The following is an 18,935-nucleotide window of genomic DNA, read 5'->3' as shown; positions in this document are numbered from 1 at the left end:
TCTCTCGCGCTCGCCATCGCCGGCGCCCTGGCGTCTGGGCTGAACAGTGAACGTGATGGTTCCTTTTTTTTTTTCCTAGGGTGGCCGGCGGCCCAACTCCGAGCCCGCGGAGGACTCTCACTCGCACCGTCGCACGGTCGCATCGTGTGTGCTCCTTACGACCTTTTTTGGGGTAACTCACAGCACAGCTTAGCTTTTCAACAAGTTGCATCATTGGGTGGGTCAGCACAAGTGCCTCGACTCTGCGCCAAGAATCGCACAGCACAGCTTAACTTTTTTTTTCCTTTCTTGAACGGCCTGAATTCAGCCATGCACTCTAATCAGATCATCTCATCCTTTATTTTCCCAAAGAAAAGAAGACTATTCCCACATGTGCGCTGGCCACTCTCCCGATCGAGATCGACCTGCTAGCTGCATCATCATGCAACGCGAGCATATGCCTGAATTAATCCTGGATGCATCGACAAAGCATCCAGTAGGACAGCAATTCAACTCCCTGATCAGGTCTCTCGATCGTGCATTATTGGCATATGCATAGACAAGAAGAGAAAAATCTCACGAGGATATGTGTGGCTTGATGCAAATATATTAGCTAGTACTCCCTCCGTTTCAAATCGTAGGTTATTTTAGCTTTCTTAGATTCATAAATATTATTATGCATCTACATATAGTGTATGTCTAAGTGCATAGTAATATCTATAAATCTAGAAAAATCAAAACGACCTACAATTTGGAACGGAGGGAGTAAATGATAGGAGACAGCATCTTCAGATCGATGTCATATAATGATCTCAGAAAAGTGCAGTTTCGGTTAGACTATGAGCTCACAACAGCATGGAGCCATGGATGATGGATCTCTCTCACTCTTCTGGAAAGACAGATAAAGCCAGGTGGATCGTGTAGCTAAAAAAATAAACTACTACTATGATGCAAAATTGAGCTTGCTTCCCTCTTTCTTCTTTACATTTTTTGCTATTATTGGTGACAGACAAGAAACTACATTTTAATGTGTTTTTTCCTATTTTTGACAGACAAGCAACTACTACAGTTGTTTCTAGTTAATTCACATCTTCATCGTTTATTTTGGTACATTGTCTTTTTTTCAAAAATTGTTTTTGCCTTTTACAAAAAATGGTTTATGTTGCTTTTGTACACAATGATCCCATATTATGCATTAATCGCAATCTTTGCTATTATTTGCTGGGCTAGTTCCCTTCTTCATCCTTCCTTTTCCTACACATTTAAGCCGTACTTTTGCACCAATTATTGCAATCTTTGTGTACATTTTCTAAAAGCCAAGACGAGAGCCGAGCCTCTGTTGATCATAATATATTAATTAATAAAGTTATCATAATTTTTGTTGTCAGTCTATCACTGAATATATTAAAAGTAACAAGCACTAAAATGTAGTTTTTCTGATATATAAATGTGATGGTCCATACGCCCGGCATCTTTGTGGCTATTGGGCTTTTGCCAAGGGTGCAAATTGCCCCACTTTGTAGACCACGGATTATAATCTAGCTAGCCGGCGTCATATAAATCTCATGCACGAACAGCTAGCATCCATCATCCATGCATGAACCGACAGCCTTTAGTGACAAACAAATAGGCGATGCAAAGCTATGATATTTCTTTCTTTCTTTCTCTATTTTTTATTTATGAAGGCCAATATAAAAGGTTTAATGTGTTGGCATCTTGTTGCTTTCCTGATACTCCCTCCGTATCGTTTTGTTTGTCGCCAGTGGTTCAAAACAAAACGAGCCAAAATATTGATGTTTCAGAAACAATGAAATGGAGAGAGAGCAGTTGTTGGGGTTGCTTGCTTTGGGCCGTCTCTGTTTGTGTCCATGGCCTGCAGATATTACAGGAGTAATGCTCAACAACATCGGACCGGAGCAGCGACGACTGAATTCATTGGCTGCTAATCTCTGATTGAACCATGCGTGCGTGCAGCGGTGAGGCCAGTAACGATCATGAGGCAAAGTGGCAGATGCAGATTCACCGGTTTACCTGCAGAGCAGAGGATTAAAACACACACACATAGGACAGAGCAGAGGGTAATTTAGCAGCAGGCAGTAGGACGCATCACGCATCAATGGCCTGCAGAGCTGAGGCGTCGGTTTGTGCGCGACTGGCGTGGCGTGGGCTCTCCTTTGGCCGCACGCGTCGATCGGCGTCGCGACACCGACGGCTGGCGAAAGCGAAGCCGTCGGTACGGTCCCAGGAGGAGCAGCTGACACACACACACACCGGCCGGGTCCTTTCCGCCGTCCCCGGCCGCCGCCGGGAAGAAGCCAGCTAGAACGCCCCGTGCACCGCCGGTCACCGGACAGATGGATGGTCTGACGATGGGTGCTCGAGAAGCTTATTAGCCCCACCAGCAGGCGACGCCGTGAACGCACGCGGGCGTGTTAGAATTAGTTGAGATTGCGTCTTGTAAACAGATTGTACAACCGGATAGGCTCAGGATCTAGTTGTTAGCATATATGTCAGGTTCTTGTAATAAACTTAGCCTAATCTACTCGGTAGATACTTTGTTTGTACACCACGCTAAGGGCTCTTCTTGACCAGTATAAATACATTCACGTGTCCTCCTACAGGAGGTGAGAATGCTTCCTAACCTTACATGGTATTAGAACCTTCCTCTACAAACACATCTACAATGTCAATCATCTTGTCCTCGTCCATGGTGTCCGGCTCAGCGCTTCCTGCTCCCTTTGGCCATCCGGTCACTGAAAAGCTCACCAAGTCCAACTTCACCCTTCGTAAAGTGAAGATCCTTCCTGCCATCCGGGGAGCGCAGCTCGAAGGCTTCCTCAACGGCAGCATGCTGGCGCCTGTGAAGGAGATCAACGTCAAAGTTGGTGACAAGGACATCAAGCAACCGAATCCTGAAGTGGTTAGCCATGGATTAGTAGGTATTCACTTACCTCGTTACATCATTATTACATGATGTCCTCTTCCATATTGCGACACACCACCGCCGCCCAGGTGTTGGCGGCACTGGAGGAGATGTACTCCTCCCAGACTAGGGCCCGGGCTGTCAACACCAGGATAGCCCTGGCCACAACGAAGAAAGGAGCCATGCAGATCTCGGAGTATGTTGGCAAGATGCGCGTGCTTGCTGATGAGATGGCGAGCGCTGGCAAACCTCTTGATGATGAAGAACTGGTCTCTTACGTACTGATCGGGCTCGATATGGAGTTTAATCCTATCATGTCCGCGGTCCTTGCTCGCATTGAACCAATCTCGGTCAGTGAGCTCTACACCCAACTGCTTGCCTTTGAGCAGCGGTTGGATCTCTTCAGTGGCGGCTCTAGGTCGTCAGCAAACTCTGCTACCCACGGCCGTGGTGGCGGTCGTTGTCGCGGCAATGGTGGACGATCACATGGTGGCTTCAACAACAACTCCAGCGGCAAACCCAAGATCAAGTGCCAACTTTGCAAGAAGGATGGACACTTCATAGTCAACTGTTGATACCATTATGATGAAAACTTTGTGCCACTAGAAGAGAAGACCGCAGCAACAGCAACCAACAACTATGGTGCTGACTCAAACGGGTACATTGACTCTGGTGCAACATATCACATCATAGAAGAATTGGACAAGCTGATGATCCGAGATAGGTACACAGGCAATGAGCAGATTCATGCTGCGAATGGAATAGGTATGAACATTGCTCATATTGGTCATACGATTTGCCATACCCCTAGTCAAAATCTTGTTCTTAAAAATATCTTGCATGTTCCACAAACATCAAAATATTTGATATCTGTTCATCATCTTGCTCTTGACAATAATGCCTTTCTAGAGTTTCACGCACATGTGTTCTTTGTCAAGGATCAGGTGTCGAAGAAAACATTGCTTCAAGCAGGTGTAGAGGTGGCCTTTATCCCCTTCTAGCTGCTTCGTTCAAGTTCAAGAATAAACATGACTTTGGTGCATCTTCTGATGCAACCAGTTCCTCCAAGCCTACCATGGAGAGGTGGCATGATCATTTAGGGCATCCAACAAGTTGTGTCATTCGTGAAGTCGTTGTTAAAAACAATTTACCTTTCTTAGATGAGTCTGTTTCCCATTCAATTTGTGATTCATGTCAAAGGGCCAAGAGCCATCAGCTTTCCTATCCGCATTCATATAGTGAACCTAGTGCTCCTTTAGCTCTTGTGTTCTCAGATGTTTGGGGGTCGGCTTGTGATTCCTTTGGAAGAAATAAATACTATGTTAGTTTTTATCAACGACTACAACAACTTTACTTGGATCTACTTACTTAAACATAAATCTGAAGTCTTCCAATGCTTTCATGAATTTCAAAGCCTTGTTGAACGCTAATTTGACAGGAAAATCTTAGCCTTGCAATCGGATTGGGGAGGAGAATATGAGAGGCTTAATTCCTTTTTTCGTCAAGTAGGGATTTCTCATCTTGTCTCTTGTCCTCATGCACACCAACAGAATGGTGCCGCCGAACGAAAATATAGACATATAGTAGAAGTGGGTCTTGCTTTCCTCGCTCGCTCATCCATGCCATTGAAGTATTGGGATGAAGCCTTTCTTGCTGCTACCTATCTCATAAACCGCACACCTAGCAAGGTTCTACATTCTCAAACTCCCCTTGAGCGACTCTGTCATATGAAGCCTGACTATATGTCCTTTAAAACTTTTAGGTGTGCTTGCTGGTCTAACTTGAGACTCTACAATTTTCATAAGTTACAATTTAGATCCAAGCAATACATCTTCTTGGGTATAGCAATCTCTACAAAGGGTTCAAATTTTTAGACATCAGCTCCGGTCGCACCTACATCTCCAGGGATGTTGTCTTTGATGAAGACATTTTTCCATTCGCCAAATTAAATCCAAATGACGGTTCTCGACTTCGTGCAGAAATCTCTCTTTTACCATCTCTTTTTCCTGCTTCGCTAGGGGATGGTTTGTCGCTAGGGCCTGTGCATAATGTTCCTAACCCTGGTGCTGATGTTTCACAAAGTGTGCAAGAACGATCTTTGCCTGTTTTAGGGGATATAGACAGTGCTTTTCTAGGGGAATAGGCACTAGTCACGAGGAGGATCTGCTGCCAGCCGAACCTTCCATCCATCTGGGCATCGCAGCAGGCGGATCACCATTGGGTCCTGTGCCTTCCGCCTCGCCGCTGCCGTGTGGAGGCCCGGTTTTGTCTTCTTCGGCGTGCACCATGTTGGCGCCGGGATCTTCTACGCCAACTTCCATGTCCGATGGCGCCACACAGGGACACCGATGGGACGGTCTGCTATGGGTATGGTCTGCTCATGACTGCTGGTAAACCAACCTCCATTGCCACAGCTCTCGACGATCCAAGATGGAAAGAAGCTATGGACGCCGAGATTTCAGCTTTGCACAAGAACAACACCTGGTCATTGGTTCCTCCATAGCAAGGGAGGAATGTGATAGACTGCAAATAGGTCTACAAGATCAAGAAGAGAGCAGATGGTTCCATAGATCGGTACAAAGCACGTCTGGTAGCGAAAGGGTTCAAGCAACGGTACGACATCGATTACAAGGACACTTTTAGTCTTGTAGTAAAAGCGGCTACCATCAGACTTGTGCTCTCCATAGCTGTCTCACGAGGATGGAGCCTTCGACAATTGGATGTGCAGAATGCGCTTCTTCTTGGTGTTCTAGAGGAAGAAGTGTTCATAAAACAACCTCCTGGATTTCTAGATAAGAGGCACCCAAATTATGTGTGCAAGCCGGAGAAAGCATTGTATGGACTAAAACAGGCACCTCGGGCCTGGTATCATAGACTCAGTATGAAACTCCAAGAGTTGGGGTTCAAACCATCCAAAGCCGACACATTATTATTCTTCTACAATCAAGGTGATACTACCATATTTATGCTAATCTACGTTGATGATATTATTGTGGCAAGCTCCTCAAATCCAGCTACCAAGATCTTGTTGGATGCACTGAAGACACACTTCGCACTCAAGGACCTTGGAGACTTGAATTTCTTTCTAGGCAACGAAGTTAACAAGATACAGAATGGAATAATTCTCTCACAAGAGAAATATGCAGGTGATCTGCTTAAAAGGATAGGGATGATACACTGTAAACCGGCCAATACTCCACTGTCCACATCAGAAAAGCTGTAAGCTCATGAATGTATTCCAGTAGGGCCTGAAGATCCAACAAGGTACCGAAGTATAGTAGGAGGATTGCAATATTTAACTCTCACAAGACCAGATATTTCTTTCGCAGTAAACAAGATCTGTCAGTTCTTGCATACTCCTACCGACATCCATTGGACTGCAGCCAAGACAGTGGTGAGATATTTGAAGTATACACTAAAGGTTGGCATGAAAATAACCATGTCCACGTCCACCCTAGTTTGTGGATTTACAGATGCAGACTGGGCAGGAAGTCTTGATGACCGCATTCCACAGGAGGCTTTACAATATATCTTGGAAGTAACCTTGTCTCCTAGAGCGCGCGAAAGCAAGCTACTGTATCCAGATCCTCTACTGAAGCTAAATACAAAGACATGGCGAATGCAACAACAGAGATTATCTGGATTCAAACCTTGTTACAAGAGCTTGGTGTCCCAAGTCCTAAAGCTGCCCGGATATGGTGTGACAACATTGGAGCAACTTATCTATCTGGTAACCCAGTGTTCCATGCAAGAACAAAGCACGTAGAAGTTGATTTCCATTTTATCAGAGAAAGAGTTTTTGACAAACTTCTTAACGTGATGCTCATATCAACAAATGATCAAATAGCAGATGGGTTTACAAAACCATTGACGTGTCGGAAGTTAGAAGAATTCAGAAGCAATCTTAACCTTGGACTCGCTAGTTGAGATTGAAGGAGGATGTTAGAGTTAGTTGAGATTGCATCTTGTAAACAGATTGGTACCACCGAGTAGATAGGCTGAGGATCTAGTTGTTAGCGTATATGTCAGGTTGTAACAAATATAGCCTAATCTACTTGGTAGATTATTTGTTTGTACGCCACGCCAAGAGCTCTTCTTAACCAGTATAAATACATTCACGCGGCCTCCTACGAGAGGTGAGATTGCTTCCTAACCTTTACACGGCGGTGGGTGCGGCGTCACCGTGGTGATGGAGCCGAGGACCACGAGCTGCCAACCTCGCTCGCCGGTGTTGGGGTCGGAGTCACAGAGAGATGGAGGGGGCGCGTGGGTTACGCGGTCACTTTCCGATCACGTCCGCCCATCCGCCGCCGCGCATCCGATCCTCCTCTCCTCTCCTCGGCCTGTGTGGACGCTGAGACGGCTCGGCGGATTCCCACGTGCGCACCTGGCTGTCGGTGGCGTCCCTTGCCTCGCAATGCACCGGAAGGAGACGACAAGTGGTGGGTGGCCCCGCTCCCTGACAAGTGGATCCCCGGCCCTACGATGGCACTGAAACTAAGAGCAGCATCGGACATGGTCGTACGGGTCGATCTGGATTATTCATCCCTGCGCCACACACCAGCGTTCTAGATACTGTTTGACATCATCGACCGACCATGGCTGCGATCCTCTCCTCTCCTGCGATGCGAGAGAGATGTCTGCTGCTGCCTGCAGCGTCCGGTCCGGTCCGGTCCGGTCGAGCTCCCTCGTTCGTGCCCAACCCAACATATTCTCCAGCGGTGGGGCTCCTGATCTGCAGATCTCGCCCTACGCCACAGATTCGCATGGTGTTCATCCATCGATGCCGTTCATCCATCAGGAACATCGTGAAAGATGCCGCATGCATGTTCCTCGGGATCGCCTTGCTTTAAGCGACCGGATCGCCGGCCGGCGGAGAGGGGGCCGGGGATATATGCCGCCGTGCTGCCCGGCCGCGCGCAGGACCATCGTATACTGCTATATGGTCCGGGCCGGGGACAGCTCACCCACCAGCAGGCCATGGCCATGGATGGAAGAAGACTAGAAGAGCCTCCTGCCTGCACTTGCAAGTATACTATGCTTATTAAACACCCGATCGTACGTACCCGGATTAATGATTGAATAATCCGGTTGCTGCTGCTGCGCGCAAGCCATGCGGCATGATTAGTAAACTTATGAGCACTGCAGATTATCGCCCCATCATACGCTCATCAGATCATCAGGATTCAGGAACCGACACTTGCCGCCGCCATCAGTCGCCAGACAGGTAGAACGAGCGAGAGCGAGCTCTCGACCCAACAACGATCGAGAAGCCCCCGGGAAAGGAAAACAAAGGAGCACGCATGGATCACCGCCAGTACAGGCGCACGACGCATGTCATTCCGGGGAAGAAAAGGCTTTGGTTGATGATTTGGTGAAGTGGCGATCTCGACCTGGAACGAACTGATCCGACCGGAGAGCTTGCTTGGAGGCGAAGGCCGGCAACGAGGAGGAGACCGAGACCGCGGCGTCCCGAGCAAGGCTTGCAGGTCGCGGCCACCAACCCCCGGGCGCGGCAGCGGCAGGACACCCCTGCGCTGCGCGGCATCCATCGCAACCACCCCCACCCCCACCCGACGCATCGACCAACAAGCCTTCCTGGTGTTGCAGGTCGCCGGTTGACACGTCCATTGCATCCATCCATCGGTCGTCACATGGTTAAAACTTCTTCACTAATGATGAATGCGGTGAGATGGCAGTGCCAATGCCATCAGGCCATTGTTGGGACCGAGTTCTTTTCAACGTCCAGTTGTACGGGAGCCCCACACCTGGCCTGCTGTTTCATCGCGAGGTGGCCTGGCAGTTGGCACTGGCTCGCCTCGCTTGCTTGCTTCGGTTTCTCAGTATAAATATTCTGGTGCCCGGCTCCGGCCTGTCCCTTAGTTGTATCATCGTGTCCTTTTCCTCCTCCTACCGGCCACACACCATTTCCCTCCCATCTCCTCCTCCTTCCTCACCTCTGCCTCTCTCGTCTCCGTCCTCTCTCTTCTTCCTCCTCTTCGTTTCTCCATTTGAAGCTTGCAGGCATTTTGCTTCTAGTCTAGTAGTACCACCCCCAAGCAAGAACTAATTTTTCAGGTTCTGGTGCCGCAGCAGGTTAAGCCAGCAGCAGCCATTAGCAGCTAGTTAACCACACGGATCATTGCCTCTAGCTAGAGCCCTTTCTTTTTTGAGCTTTGGTGATCAGCTCGACTCGAGTGTACATACATACTCTACCTTCCTGCTGGGACGGTCGATAGATATAGGAGGAGGAGGTCGAAGAAAATGATGCGCGGGGGCAGGGAGCAGCAGAGGGTGGCCTTCTCGCCGACGATGAAGGAGGCGGCGGCGGTGCCCAAGGAGGAGGTGTGGGAGGTCCGGCCGGGGGGCATGCTGGTGCAGAAGCGGAGCCCCGACGCGGACCCGCCCCCCGGCGGCGCGCCCGTGCCCACCATCCGCGTCAAGGTCAAGTGCAACGGCGTCTACCACGAGATCTACATCAACTCCCAGGCATCCTTCGGTATGTTTGCTGTTGTGATTCATGTCATGATGATGATGCAAACAAACAATCGCAGATTTTGGTTTTGATTTCACCAGCTCCGATTATCCATCTCGTCCTCTGAATGATCGGGTGGATGAATAATGATGAACGGAACGGTGGCATGCAGGCGAGCTGAAGAAGCTGCTGTCGGAGAAGACAGGCCTGCACCCGGACGACCAGAAGGTGGTGTACAAGGACAAGGAGCGCGACTCCAAGGCCTTCCTCGACATGGCCGGCGTCAAGGACCGCTCCAAGATGCTCATGCTCGAGGACCCCGCCGCCAAGGCCAAGCGCCTCCTCGAGGAGCGCCGGACCAACAAGGCCGAGCGCGCAGCCAAGGCCATCGCCCGCGTCGCCCTCGACGTCGGCAAGCTCGCCGCCAAGGTACAATCTTTATTAGTTCTATACATCTTCATCAATTATCCATGGCCGGCGGCCCGGCGCCGTTCAATTCCTCCTGCTCTAGCAATGCATATATAGTTGGTTTCACATTGCTGTAATCGGCAGGTGTCTGCGCTGGAGACGATCGTGAGCAAGGGCGGCAAGGTCGTCGACGCCGACGTGGTGGCGCTGACGGAGGCTCTGATGAACGAGCTCGTGAAGCTGGACTCCATCGCCGCCGACGGCGAGGTGAAGGAGCAGCGGCGGGCGCAGGAGAAGCAGGTGCAGAAGCACGTCGAGTCGCTGGACGCCATCCGCGCCAAGAACAAGACCGCCGCCGCGGCGCCCAAGGCGAGCAACAAGGCGCGGCCGCCGCACCTCCCGCCGCGCCCGCCCCCGGCGGCGGCGGCGCAGCAGCAGCGCCGGCAGTTCCAGCCGCCGGCGCCCACCACGGCGACAGCCCCTGTGCCGCAGACCCAGACGGCGAGCTGGGAGACGTTCGACCTGCTGTCGTCGGTGCCGTCGACGTCGGCGGCCCCCGTGACGACCATGGCCCCTGCGACCACCACCACGCCGTCCCCGCGGTTCGAGTGGGAGCTCTTCTAGAACGAAGGGCGCCTGGTCCAGTGGTCCCCTCCGGCCACATGTGTGCCTGTCCATTGGCTCGGCCGGTACCTTTCTTGTTCACTCACCTTGGCCATGGTGGTGCGTGTCAGTCGCCATTGTTTCTTTCTTTCTTTTCTCCTCTTTATTCTTTCTTTCTTTGTCCTTTCCTTTGAGTGTATATTGATCTCCACAAAAAAGGCAAGAACTGGAGTGAGCTAGTGGCGAAGAAGAAGCACATCGAATCCATGGGTGTTGGTGTCTGTCTGCAAAATAAGTGGTGGCCTGGCCTTGTGATCGACGAAGGATTTTTCCCATGACCATATGTGTATAGTAAGTAGCTGTGCAGTGTATAGTGTACATGAATCAAAACAATCTCCCAACACACACATTTGTTTGTGCCGTGTGTACTGGTACTGTATGATGGATGGATGGTTCATGTTCATCCATCTCACATTGTGCAACCCAACAATGGCCGCTGCTGGTTCTGGTGTGTTCTTTCAGACTTCACTTCAGGGACAGTAGTGATGAGTATTGCAGTTGCAGATGGACCGCACTGATTGGGGGAGCTTGGCATTGGTCTTTGCAGTTGTGGTTGCGCGCAATTATTGGGCATCTCATCTCACATCTGCCTTGCCAGGGCAGGGTCGTTAGTTAGCACTTTGGATGAACTCGGTGGCATGCATAAAAGATAAAACTATGGGCTTGGTCAGCCGGGTTAGTAGTGTACAAGTGTACATGCAAGACCGGCTCCTCCAAAAGATTCCTCCATATGCAACTATACTATATTGTATATGAAACTATGAATCTTTCTTTTTTAAAAAAAATCCTCTCATATCATTATCTGTCCCCGTGTTTGTTTGACCTTTATTTCTTGCTTGTTGAGAGACGCCTTTCCCTTCTACTAGCTAGGAGTAATGGTATGGGAGAAGCTCTGTTGTGTCGGCGGGCGTGACAAGTACTAGAAGTAGTGAGTGGTTCAGAAATCAGAAAAAGGGTAGGTGAGGAGGAGACAAGGAAGGGGCCAAGAATGAGTGGCCGGATCAGTCCATATGAGATGAGAGCACTTGCTGCAGCTGTACAGCAAGAACAGGACTGGTGCTGTAGCCCTGTAGAATCCTCCCCTCCTCCGGGCCTTTTTCAGGCTTTAATGCCCTAATCATGGTATAGCTTTAGCTTCTTCTGTTCCTAACCACTCCAATTAGAAAATGCTCTCTTGAACTAGCAGTACTAATAAACAAGTGTGGTGGCAGTAACATGGTTAAGATGGAGGAAATGACCACGAGCAAACTGGTAACTATGGGTAATGACAGTGACATGTTGATTTTTTTTTTTTTGGAATTGTTCGCAGCCCTTACATAGTACTAGGGGATGATGCCCTTTCCGGACAAACAGTTTAGGGGTGTCGTGCTGTGTGCCTGACTGCCTGTGTATGGTCCTCAGCTATTCAGATGGGAATATGAGGTGTGTACAGAAAATGCAGGGTTTTTTCATGCAGTTGCGCGCGTGAGGCAGCAGGTAGCAGGGTGTGCGTTGGAGGGCACACAAACATGGGAAAAAAGACAATCGTGTTTATCAATTGCCAACGAGGCATGTACATGGCCGAGGGCCATTGGATTTTGGAATGGAAGCTTCATGGCCAGCCCAACCCAGCTTGGGCGACGACGACGATCTGGTCTCTCTCCTCGGGTAAGTAGGGTTGCTCGTATCACCGGGCTCGGCACGCAAAAACAACTCGCCACCTATAAACAAGCAATTGATGTGCTTGCAGACGACTTCACCCTAATAATCTGTAAGTATTGAGGTGCGTGGCGTGCTTTTCGGTGCCGCTGGGGAGTCGCTATCGGCCGTCGGAACCCGCCCCGTGATCGAGCCGACGACGACGACGCCATTGCCGCGACGGCGACAGGTATCGCCGGCCTGTTTAGTACTGACCCTGGCTAGCTGCTCGATCGTGCACTTAACGATTACAAAGACGTTCAGGTTAGGTTTATAGCAGGTCTGTCTTTGGTGGTGTTGTTCCTTTGATTGCACATTTTGTTCGGATCGATCAAGAAAGGGACGAGCGGGGAGCTAGTAGCATCTGTCGCAGCTCGAGAGGACGTACGTACTCGCTTGCTCGCCGCCCCTGCAAGCGTCGTGGTCGTCGTCTCCTTCTTCGTCAGCACACCTGCTGCCTGCCTGCAGGGCATCGATCGGTAGTAGCTGGAGCCTGGAGCCTCAACAGCAGCAAGGTTTGGTGGCGCGAGGCGAGGCGTGTGCGCAGGTAGCTTAGCTTCTTCGCATTCGGTGAAGGAAGGAAGGAAGCGTCGCGCTGACTTCACACCACCTCCGAGCGTGTCCTCCTCCATTGGCAGTTGCGCTCGACCTATCGCCAGTGACGTGCGTGGAAATGCAGGCGCAAGCAGCTTTGTTTTTCAGGTACGGTTCTCTTTTTTGTTTAGGGATGACGATGACAACGACGATCAGCCACACGCGGCAGTATAGATGGTCAGATGGGCTGCTGAGTGGTCCGAGGCCCAACTCTGAAAAGCCCAGCCCTAACATGGCCCGGCATGAGGGCAGTAGTGCCCAAGCCGGTCCAGCCCTATGGTTGGGCCAGTGCCTGGGCTGCAACCTCGGCACGCCGGGCCAGCTCGAGCACGGCACGGTTTTTGGGCCGACATGACGCCGGCCCGACAACCTACTAGCAGCCCCTGACCCATACATATATATCAAGAAAAAACCCTAATCATATCACTTCATTCCTCCACTTCCCCATAATCCACCTCCAACTGCCATCCCTCCAACCCTTGCTCACGCCTCGACCGCCGCCCTCCATCCCCTGTTGTGAGCCGCACCAGCGGCCGGTCAACACACCCGCCGCTAGGAGGCGTGCCGGCTGCAGCTGCTGCAAGGGCGTGGCCAGGAGCTGCCGCCGCTACCGGCGCGCCGCATCGGGGGACGCCGCCGAGGCCACTGCTACCAGCGCGGGGGCGTGGCTTGGACCCGCCGCCGGGGCCATTGCTCCTCACCCTAGCGCCGCACTGCCGGGCCCCGATCGCCCCTCACTCCTCCCCAAGCGCTGCCCCTTCTTCCTCCCCTCTTCTCCCTGCAACGGCAAGGAAGTGCGCCAACCACTGTCGGCCGCCGCTCCCCACCCGCTGTCGGGGATACATCCCCAGTACCCGCAAGGAAGGAAGAAGTCAGACTCCTACTATGATTCTCCTGTAATCCGACTAGGACTAGTCCCGAGTACTCCTACTAGGACTCCTTGTAATCCGACTAGTACTCTGCCCCCTGGACTATATAAAGGAGGGCAGGGGTACCTAGCTCGGCAGGTCAGACCTCAAGGTCATACCACAATCCTCAGGACCAAAACATACCGCAATACAAACCAACACACAGGACGTAGGGTATTACGCGATCTAGCGGCCCGAACCTGTCTAAATCGTGTTCCTTGCGTCACCATTGATTCCTTGATTCTCGACGACCCTTACCGCATAAAAGACCACCTAGGGTACCCCTAGGCGGGTTGCCGGTCTAAAACACCGACACCCGCCGTGCCACCAGCCACCCTCACTCCTCCCCAGGCACCGCCCCCTTCTTGCTCCTCCCCTCCCCCGCGACATTCGTTGGCCACCCTCCACCCTCACTCCTCCCCAGGTGTCGCCCCTTCTTGATCCCCTCCTCTCCCACACCGGCAAGGAAGCGCGCCGACCGCCACCGTTGGGGGGCCACGGCCGCCACTGCTAGCGCCTGGCCAGCACTAGCACAATAGTGCCAGGCATGCTAGCGGGCTGGCCCAGCACAATAAAAAGGCCATAGTGCTGGGCCTAGGCTAGCAGTTCAACATGCAGTGCCGGCCCAACCCGACACGAAAAAGCCATCAGGTCTAATAGTGTCGGGCTAGACCAAATTGGCCTAGTGCTGGGCGGCCCATCTGGCCATCTATAAGTGGCATAGTCGTTGCTGCTAGTCGCAAGTAAACGGTAGTGGGACCCGTCCTCAATCGATGAGGATTGTGGTGCTTGATATCATGGCAGGCTTCACCATGGTATTGTTGTATCGACGCTAGACTACCATTTTATTCCACTGCTTTTGAACTCTGAAATCTACTTTTATGATTTTGAACTACTGAGTTGTAATAACTGAAGTTGGACCTGTAATAATCTATTTGGATTGTTGTAATCTCTGAACTCGCCTTCATGTGAGTATGCTTTGTTTCGATCCGAGACAAGTGGTTTTATCGGGTGAAACCCGACGGACTGCCAGTTTAATTCGATTAAAGTGACCATTCGCATTTGAGGCGAGATTGAGTACACTTTAGCCGGGTTAATCTGGGTGGTTCCGCCACAACGGTGCACATGCTAGCTTGTGGCTGTCTGACTGATGAGTGGGAATTACTAGCAGCATACTATGCTACATGCGCGGCAGCATGTGCAGCGGTGCCAAACAAACAAAGAAAAGGAACAGGGCAGTTTGGGTTTCAGAGCTAGCGTCGGACGATTGAGAAATGAGAAAAAATCCCGCCGCAACATATATCTCATGTTGCATGCAACATCTAACCTGCTGAAACATTTCTTACGAACAAATTTACACACAATGTTGCTCATTCGAGGGGTGGGCAAAATCAACGCCCACCTTAAGGATGAAGATGAGAAACTTCAAAAAATAGAAAGAGATGATACATCTCAAATTAAAATCTGCAACATTAAAAACATCATACGGAAATATTTCAATTCTACTAGTACAACATCACAGGTAGTACATTAGAAATCATCTATTGCAACATCCCAATTTGTTTTAGAAACACGAAACAACATCTATTGCAACACCAAAAATCACCATTTGCAACATTCAATAAATCACTGAATAGCTCCAATAAAAATAAAAATAAAAATAAAAATAAAAATAAAAACACTACAACATCTTGAATCAAAATCATGAAACATCAAAGAACAACTGCTGCAACATCTTAAATTGTAAGGTATACCAACAGATCGAAAAGACCAATTGAAACAAAAACATCTATCGAAACATCTCAGAAGACCTATCGCAACAAATAAGAAGAGCACTCGCAACATTAATTTTGCAACCGAATCAACATGAGCAGAACATGCTTATCAACTACAGCCGTGTCACGCTGCTAGAGCTAGAAGGAGGACATGGTGGTGGTCCTCATCGCAGACCTGGTGATGAGCTGTCGAGCTGCAGCCCTTCACAACGCACCCTTGCTCTCCTTGCCATCCCATCACCTTCGAGTCCACTTCCTCAAACACATCGTAGCCGCTTGGCTCACCTCGCATCCCATGTCCCTTCTTTGCTATAAGGGGGAAGGGGGCTGTCTCACCGGCCGTCGTGGCCATCTTGCCGCCCATGGAGCTCCGAGCGTGGTCTCGCATCCGATTTGAGCGAGCGGCGGAGATGCCGATGTGTATCCCGGCGAAGCTGTAGAGGCAGCATAGGAGAGAAGCAGGGAGATGGCAATATAGGAGAGAAATAGGGAGATAAGGGTGAAACAGGTGCGGGAGGCAAAGGATAATGATGTGTACAGTCATCTCTTTGGTGGAAGTGAAATGGGTGGATGGAAATAAATGACCGGAAGAGTGGATCTACACCCGTCCGATTATTTTATGTTACGTTCGGACGACCATGCCTTAGCATCACCGTTTGGGTTTGGGTTGGCTGGGACGTGGGAGTAGCCAGCTCAAGCCAAAGAAAACCAATAGATCCAAAGCTACAACCCTACTGCCTCTCCACGTTTGTTTGACTGCTATTTATCTCCTATTTACAAAGACATGCATGATGCCTCTAAAATTAATGACTTTACAAGGATTGAGAAGAATAAACACCATTTGATGACGATGCTACTTTAATTTGCTAGACCATCGAACCACTTCCAGCCATAGCCTTTCTAATCTGCCGTTCACAGTTCTTCGAAAAAGTACATTTAAAGTTATCACAATCCCAAAGATCTACTGATTTTGTTTTCTCATTAACCGTTGCATACAAATCCCAGTATTGGATTGTTAAGATAGAATGTTGATGGCCCTAGTCAATTGTCCTTCCAAATTCTAATTTTTCCCATCATTCCCTACTTTCCACTTAAAACCAAATTTAGCTGTAGCTCATGCTGCTTCATTTATGTATACTTGTATATGGTCCAGCTCTATGCAAGGACAGATCAAGCATAGGGGAAGGGAGGCTCAAGCCCCCCTAGCTATTTGCTAGAGCTCCATGGAGAAATGAGAATAGGTGGAGGAAGAAGAGGAAGAAAAAAGAGGGGTTGGAGGAAGAAAAAAAAGATGAGATCCATGTGACAACTCAGTTTTGATCCACCTTGAGATTGGAATTACACGGTTTTGACCTACCTGGGGATTGGGACTGCACTGTCTCGCCAAGGATTTGCACAAGTATGATGTTAGTTCATTGCGAGCTGGACCCAAAGGGACGTGCCGAGCTTGCTTCTTCCATGTCGGATCATGTGTAGTGGAGTCTCGGGACTTCCTGGTCGGCAACACAGCAACAGCTAGGCCCCACAGGTCATGTTTTGCCAGGCGATTGGCACAATTGCAAACCCATGCAAGCGCGTAGGGCCAAAGCGACAGTAGTGCAATTCGACAAAAACAAAAAGCGACGATGCAATTAAAATTTTCACAAAAAGGACATAATTCATAAAACCAAAAGTACAAAAATGAATTTTAACTGCACCATTGCGTTTTTGAAAATAAGATGTACAAAATAAGACCACATTTTTTAATGTTTGGATGATATTTTCTCAAGAACATTTATTATTAAGGTGGAATATTTTCTTAATGAATCGGGAACAAATGATCTGTATTCAGGAGAAAATATTATATGCCTAAGATAAATGTTTCTACTCAAATAGAGAATTGTTCTAGGAATAAAATGCTACAGTATTAAATGGAACAAAAATTTGGTCAAGTAAAAAATATATACACACATAGAACTAATCATACAAACTAGCAGAAAAAGTTATACGCGTGCATGAAACATATCGAAACTATGAGAACAACATCCCATCATAAAACTATGAGAACAATATCCCATCATAAAACATCTCACAAATAGCATAAGAAATCGGAACTATACTATGAAACATCTCATTAATACTGCACGAACAATCGAAACTACACGGTGAAACATGGGAGAAATCCAAACTACGAAATGGAACATCTCATGAATTATTTGGGAACCAAAAAATATTGTGGAACATCTCATTAATACTAGGCAAACAATCCAAAACTTATAATAAAGAAATAAACTTTGCGTACATGGGCTGCCCTTCTAATTTTCGGCTTATATAAGCAATCCGCCGCGCGCGTGGGCGGGCTCTGGGCAGTCTAAAAGAAGAAAAAAAGAAACTGTGCTGTGAGCGGCCGTGTGGCCTAGCCCATACATTTGATTCGGCCTGATTTGAAGTGGATTGGTTCCAGCCCGGCGGCAGCTGAAGTGCAGAACTGGCTGACAGCCCATGATGATAATCTTGCCCGGTGTTAAAATAGCCCATGCACGATAGATAACTGGGCCGATTTATTTCGTGGGCTCCGGCCTCTTTGCCTTCTTTGCCGACAGGACAGACTGACATCTTCATTCAGCTTCCGTCCGATGCATGTCGCTTACCCGCGGTTACATGCTCGTTCCATCGCAACTTCTCAAGCTGGAACACCACCACCGACCCAATCGCCTCCAGCAGCGAGCGCCAGCGACGCATGCAAGGCCCGCCTGTTGCCGATCATGCGGCAACAGCCGCGGCGAGCGACACCCAACAAACCAACGATCTGACGCAACAGGGACGAGGCATCATTGCTCAGATCTGGTCGATCGATCGACCGACCGATCATTCGGAACCTCACCGGCCGGCAGCGGCGCCCTCCGGCTGCCCGTGCCGTCGCTGTTGTTCCGGCCAACAACCCCCGCGCGCGGTGGCGTCCGATCCGGAAGGCGATCGAGGTAACTTTCCAGCTGCCGCTGCCGGCGATCGTGTCGCATAGTCTGTAACTACTGAGTTGCTAGCTCGAACACGTTCCGCTCAGGGAAAGCATGTGCGCTCCGGAACGAAAGCACTCCAGCCATCATCCATCTCCAGAATCCATCGATCGGGACATGCATCCCCTCCGATCCTCCCTGCACATGCACTTCGAATCGATCGATCCATCGACGATATCCAGGCTTGCTGCTGCTTGGTGTCGTCGCTGTCGTGCTGGGGTTTATGGTTCGCTATCCCGTTCTATCCCCTCGAACGCACTCTGCCCAACTCCCGCTTATAGCGAGCTCGCCCTGCCGGCCGCCGTTCCATGCTAATGCTTTCCGATGGGATGCTGACAGACAGCATAGTGCCATGCATGGGAGACGTATGATGCCACACTTGTTGGGTTGCTAACAACGCAACTTGCTGTGTGTTCCGGCCTGCTACCACCTACCAGAGAAACGACCTCTCACTCAACACGTTAGTACCGGTCAACTTTGGATCCGATACTACGTTAATTCCAGTTAATTTTGATCCGATACTAATGCTAACATATT

At 49.7% G+C, this 18,935-nt stretch overlaps 1 protein-coding gene, 1 non-coding gene and 1 pseudogene across 2 annotated transcripts; all 3 read left to right on the top strand.

Moving 5' to 3' along the window:
• Positions 1-3,150: 3,150 nt before the first annotated feature.
• On the top strand, positions 3,151-3,289 carry LOC117862301 (small nucleolar RNA Z247). The gene has a single exon (XR_004641954.1). It is a non-coding gene; the product is annotated as a small nucleolar RNA Z247 (small nucleolar RNA).
• A 1,835-nt stretch (positions 3,290-5,124) lies between these two features.
• Positions 5,125-7,285, top strand: LOC140223068 (uncharacterized mitochondrial protein AtMg00810-like; annotated as a pseudogene).
• A 1,479-nt stretch (positions 7,286-8,764) lies between these two features.
• LOC117861620 (BAG family molecular chaperone regulator 2) lies at positions 8,765-10,909 on the top strand. Its single transcript, XM_034745193.2, has 3 exons — positions 8,765-9,401; positions 9,550-9,806; positions 9,930-10,909. The coding sequence occupies exons 1-3, from the start codon at positions 9,167-9,169 to the stop codon at positions 10,407-10,409; spliced, it is 972 nt and encodes a 323-aa protein (XP_034601084.1). The 5' UTR covers positions 8,765-9,166; the 3' UTR covers positions 10,410-10,909.
• Positions 10,910-18,935: the final 8,026 nt, after the last annotated feature.

Source organism: Setaria viridis, chromosome 6, assembly GCF_005286985.2.
Source record: "Setaria viridis chromosome 6, Setaria_viridis_v4.0, whole genome shotgun sequence".
Lineage (NCBI taxonomy): Eukaryota > Viridiplantae > Streptophyta > Magnoliopsida > Poales > Poaceae > Setaria > Setaria viridis.
The sequence above is the reverse complement of the archived record's forward strand: the minus strand, read 5'-3'. Positions and strand labels throughout refer to the sequence as shown.

What these genes read in the sequence shown, in the direction of transcription:
- LOC117861620 (XM_034745193.2), top strand. Translation starts at nt 9,167, where the DNA reads ATGATGCGCGGGGGCAGGGAGCAGCAGAGGGTGGCCTTCTCGCCGACG. An exon ending in CAACTCCCAGGCATCCTTCG is followed by an intron (nt 9,402 to 9,549) that starts GTATGTTTGCTG and finishes GGTGGCATGCAG; the next exon opens with GCGAGCTGAAGAAGCTGCTG. An exon ending in TCGGCAAGCTCGCCGCCAAG is followed by an intron (nt 9,807 to 9,929) that starts GTACAATCTTTA and finishes TGTAATCGGCAG; the next exon opens with GTGTCTGCGCTGGAGACGAT.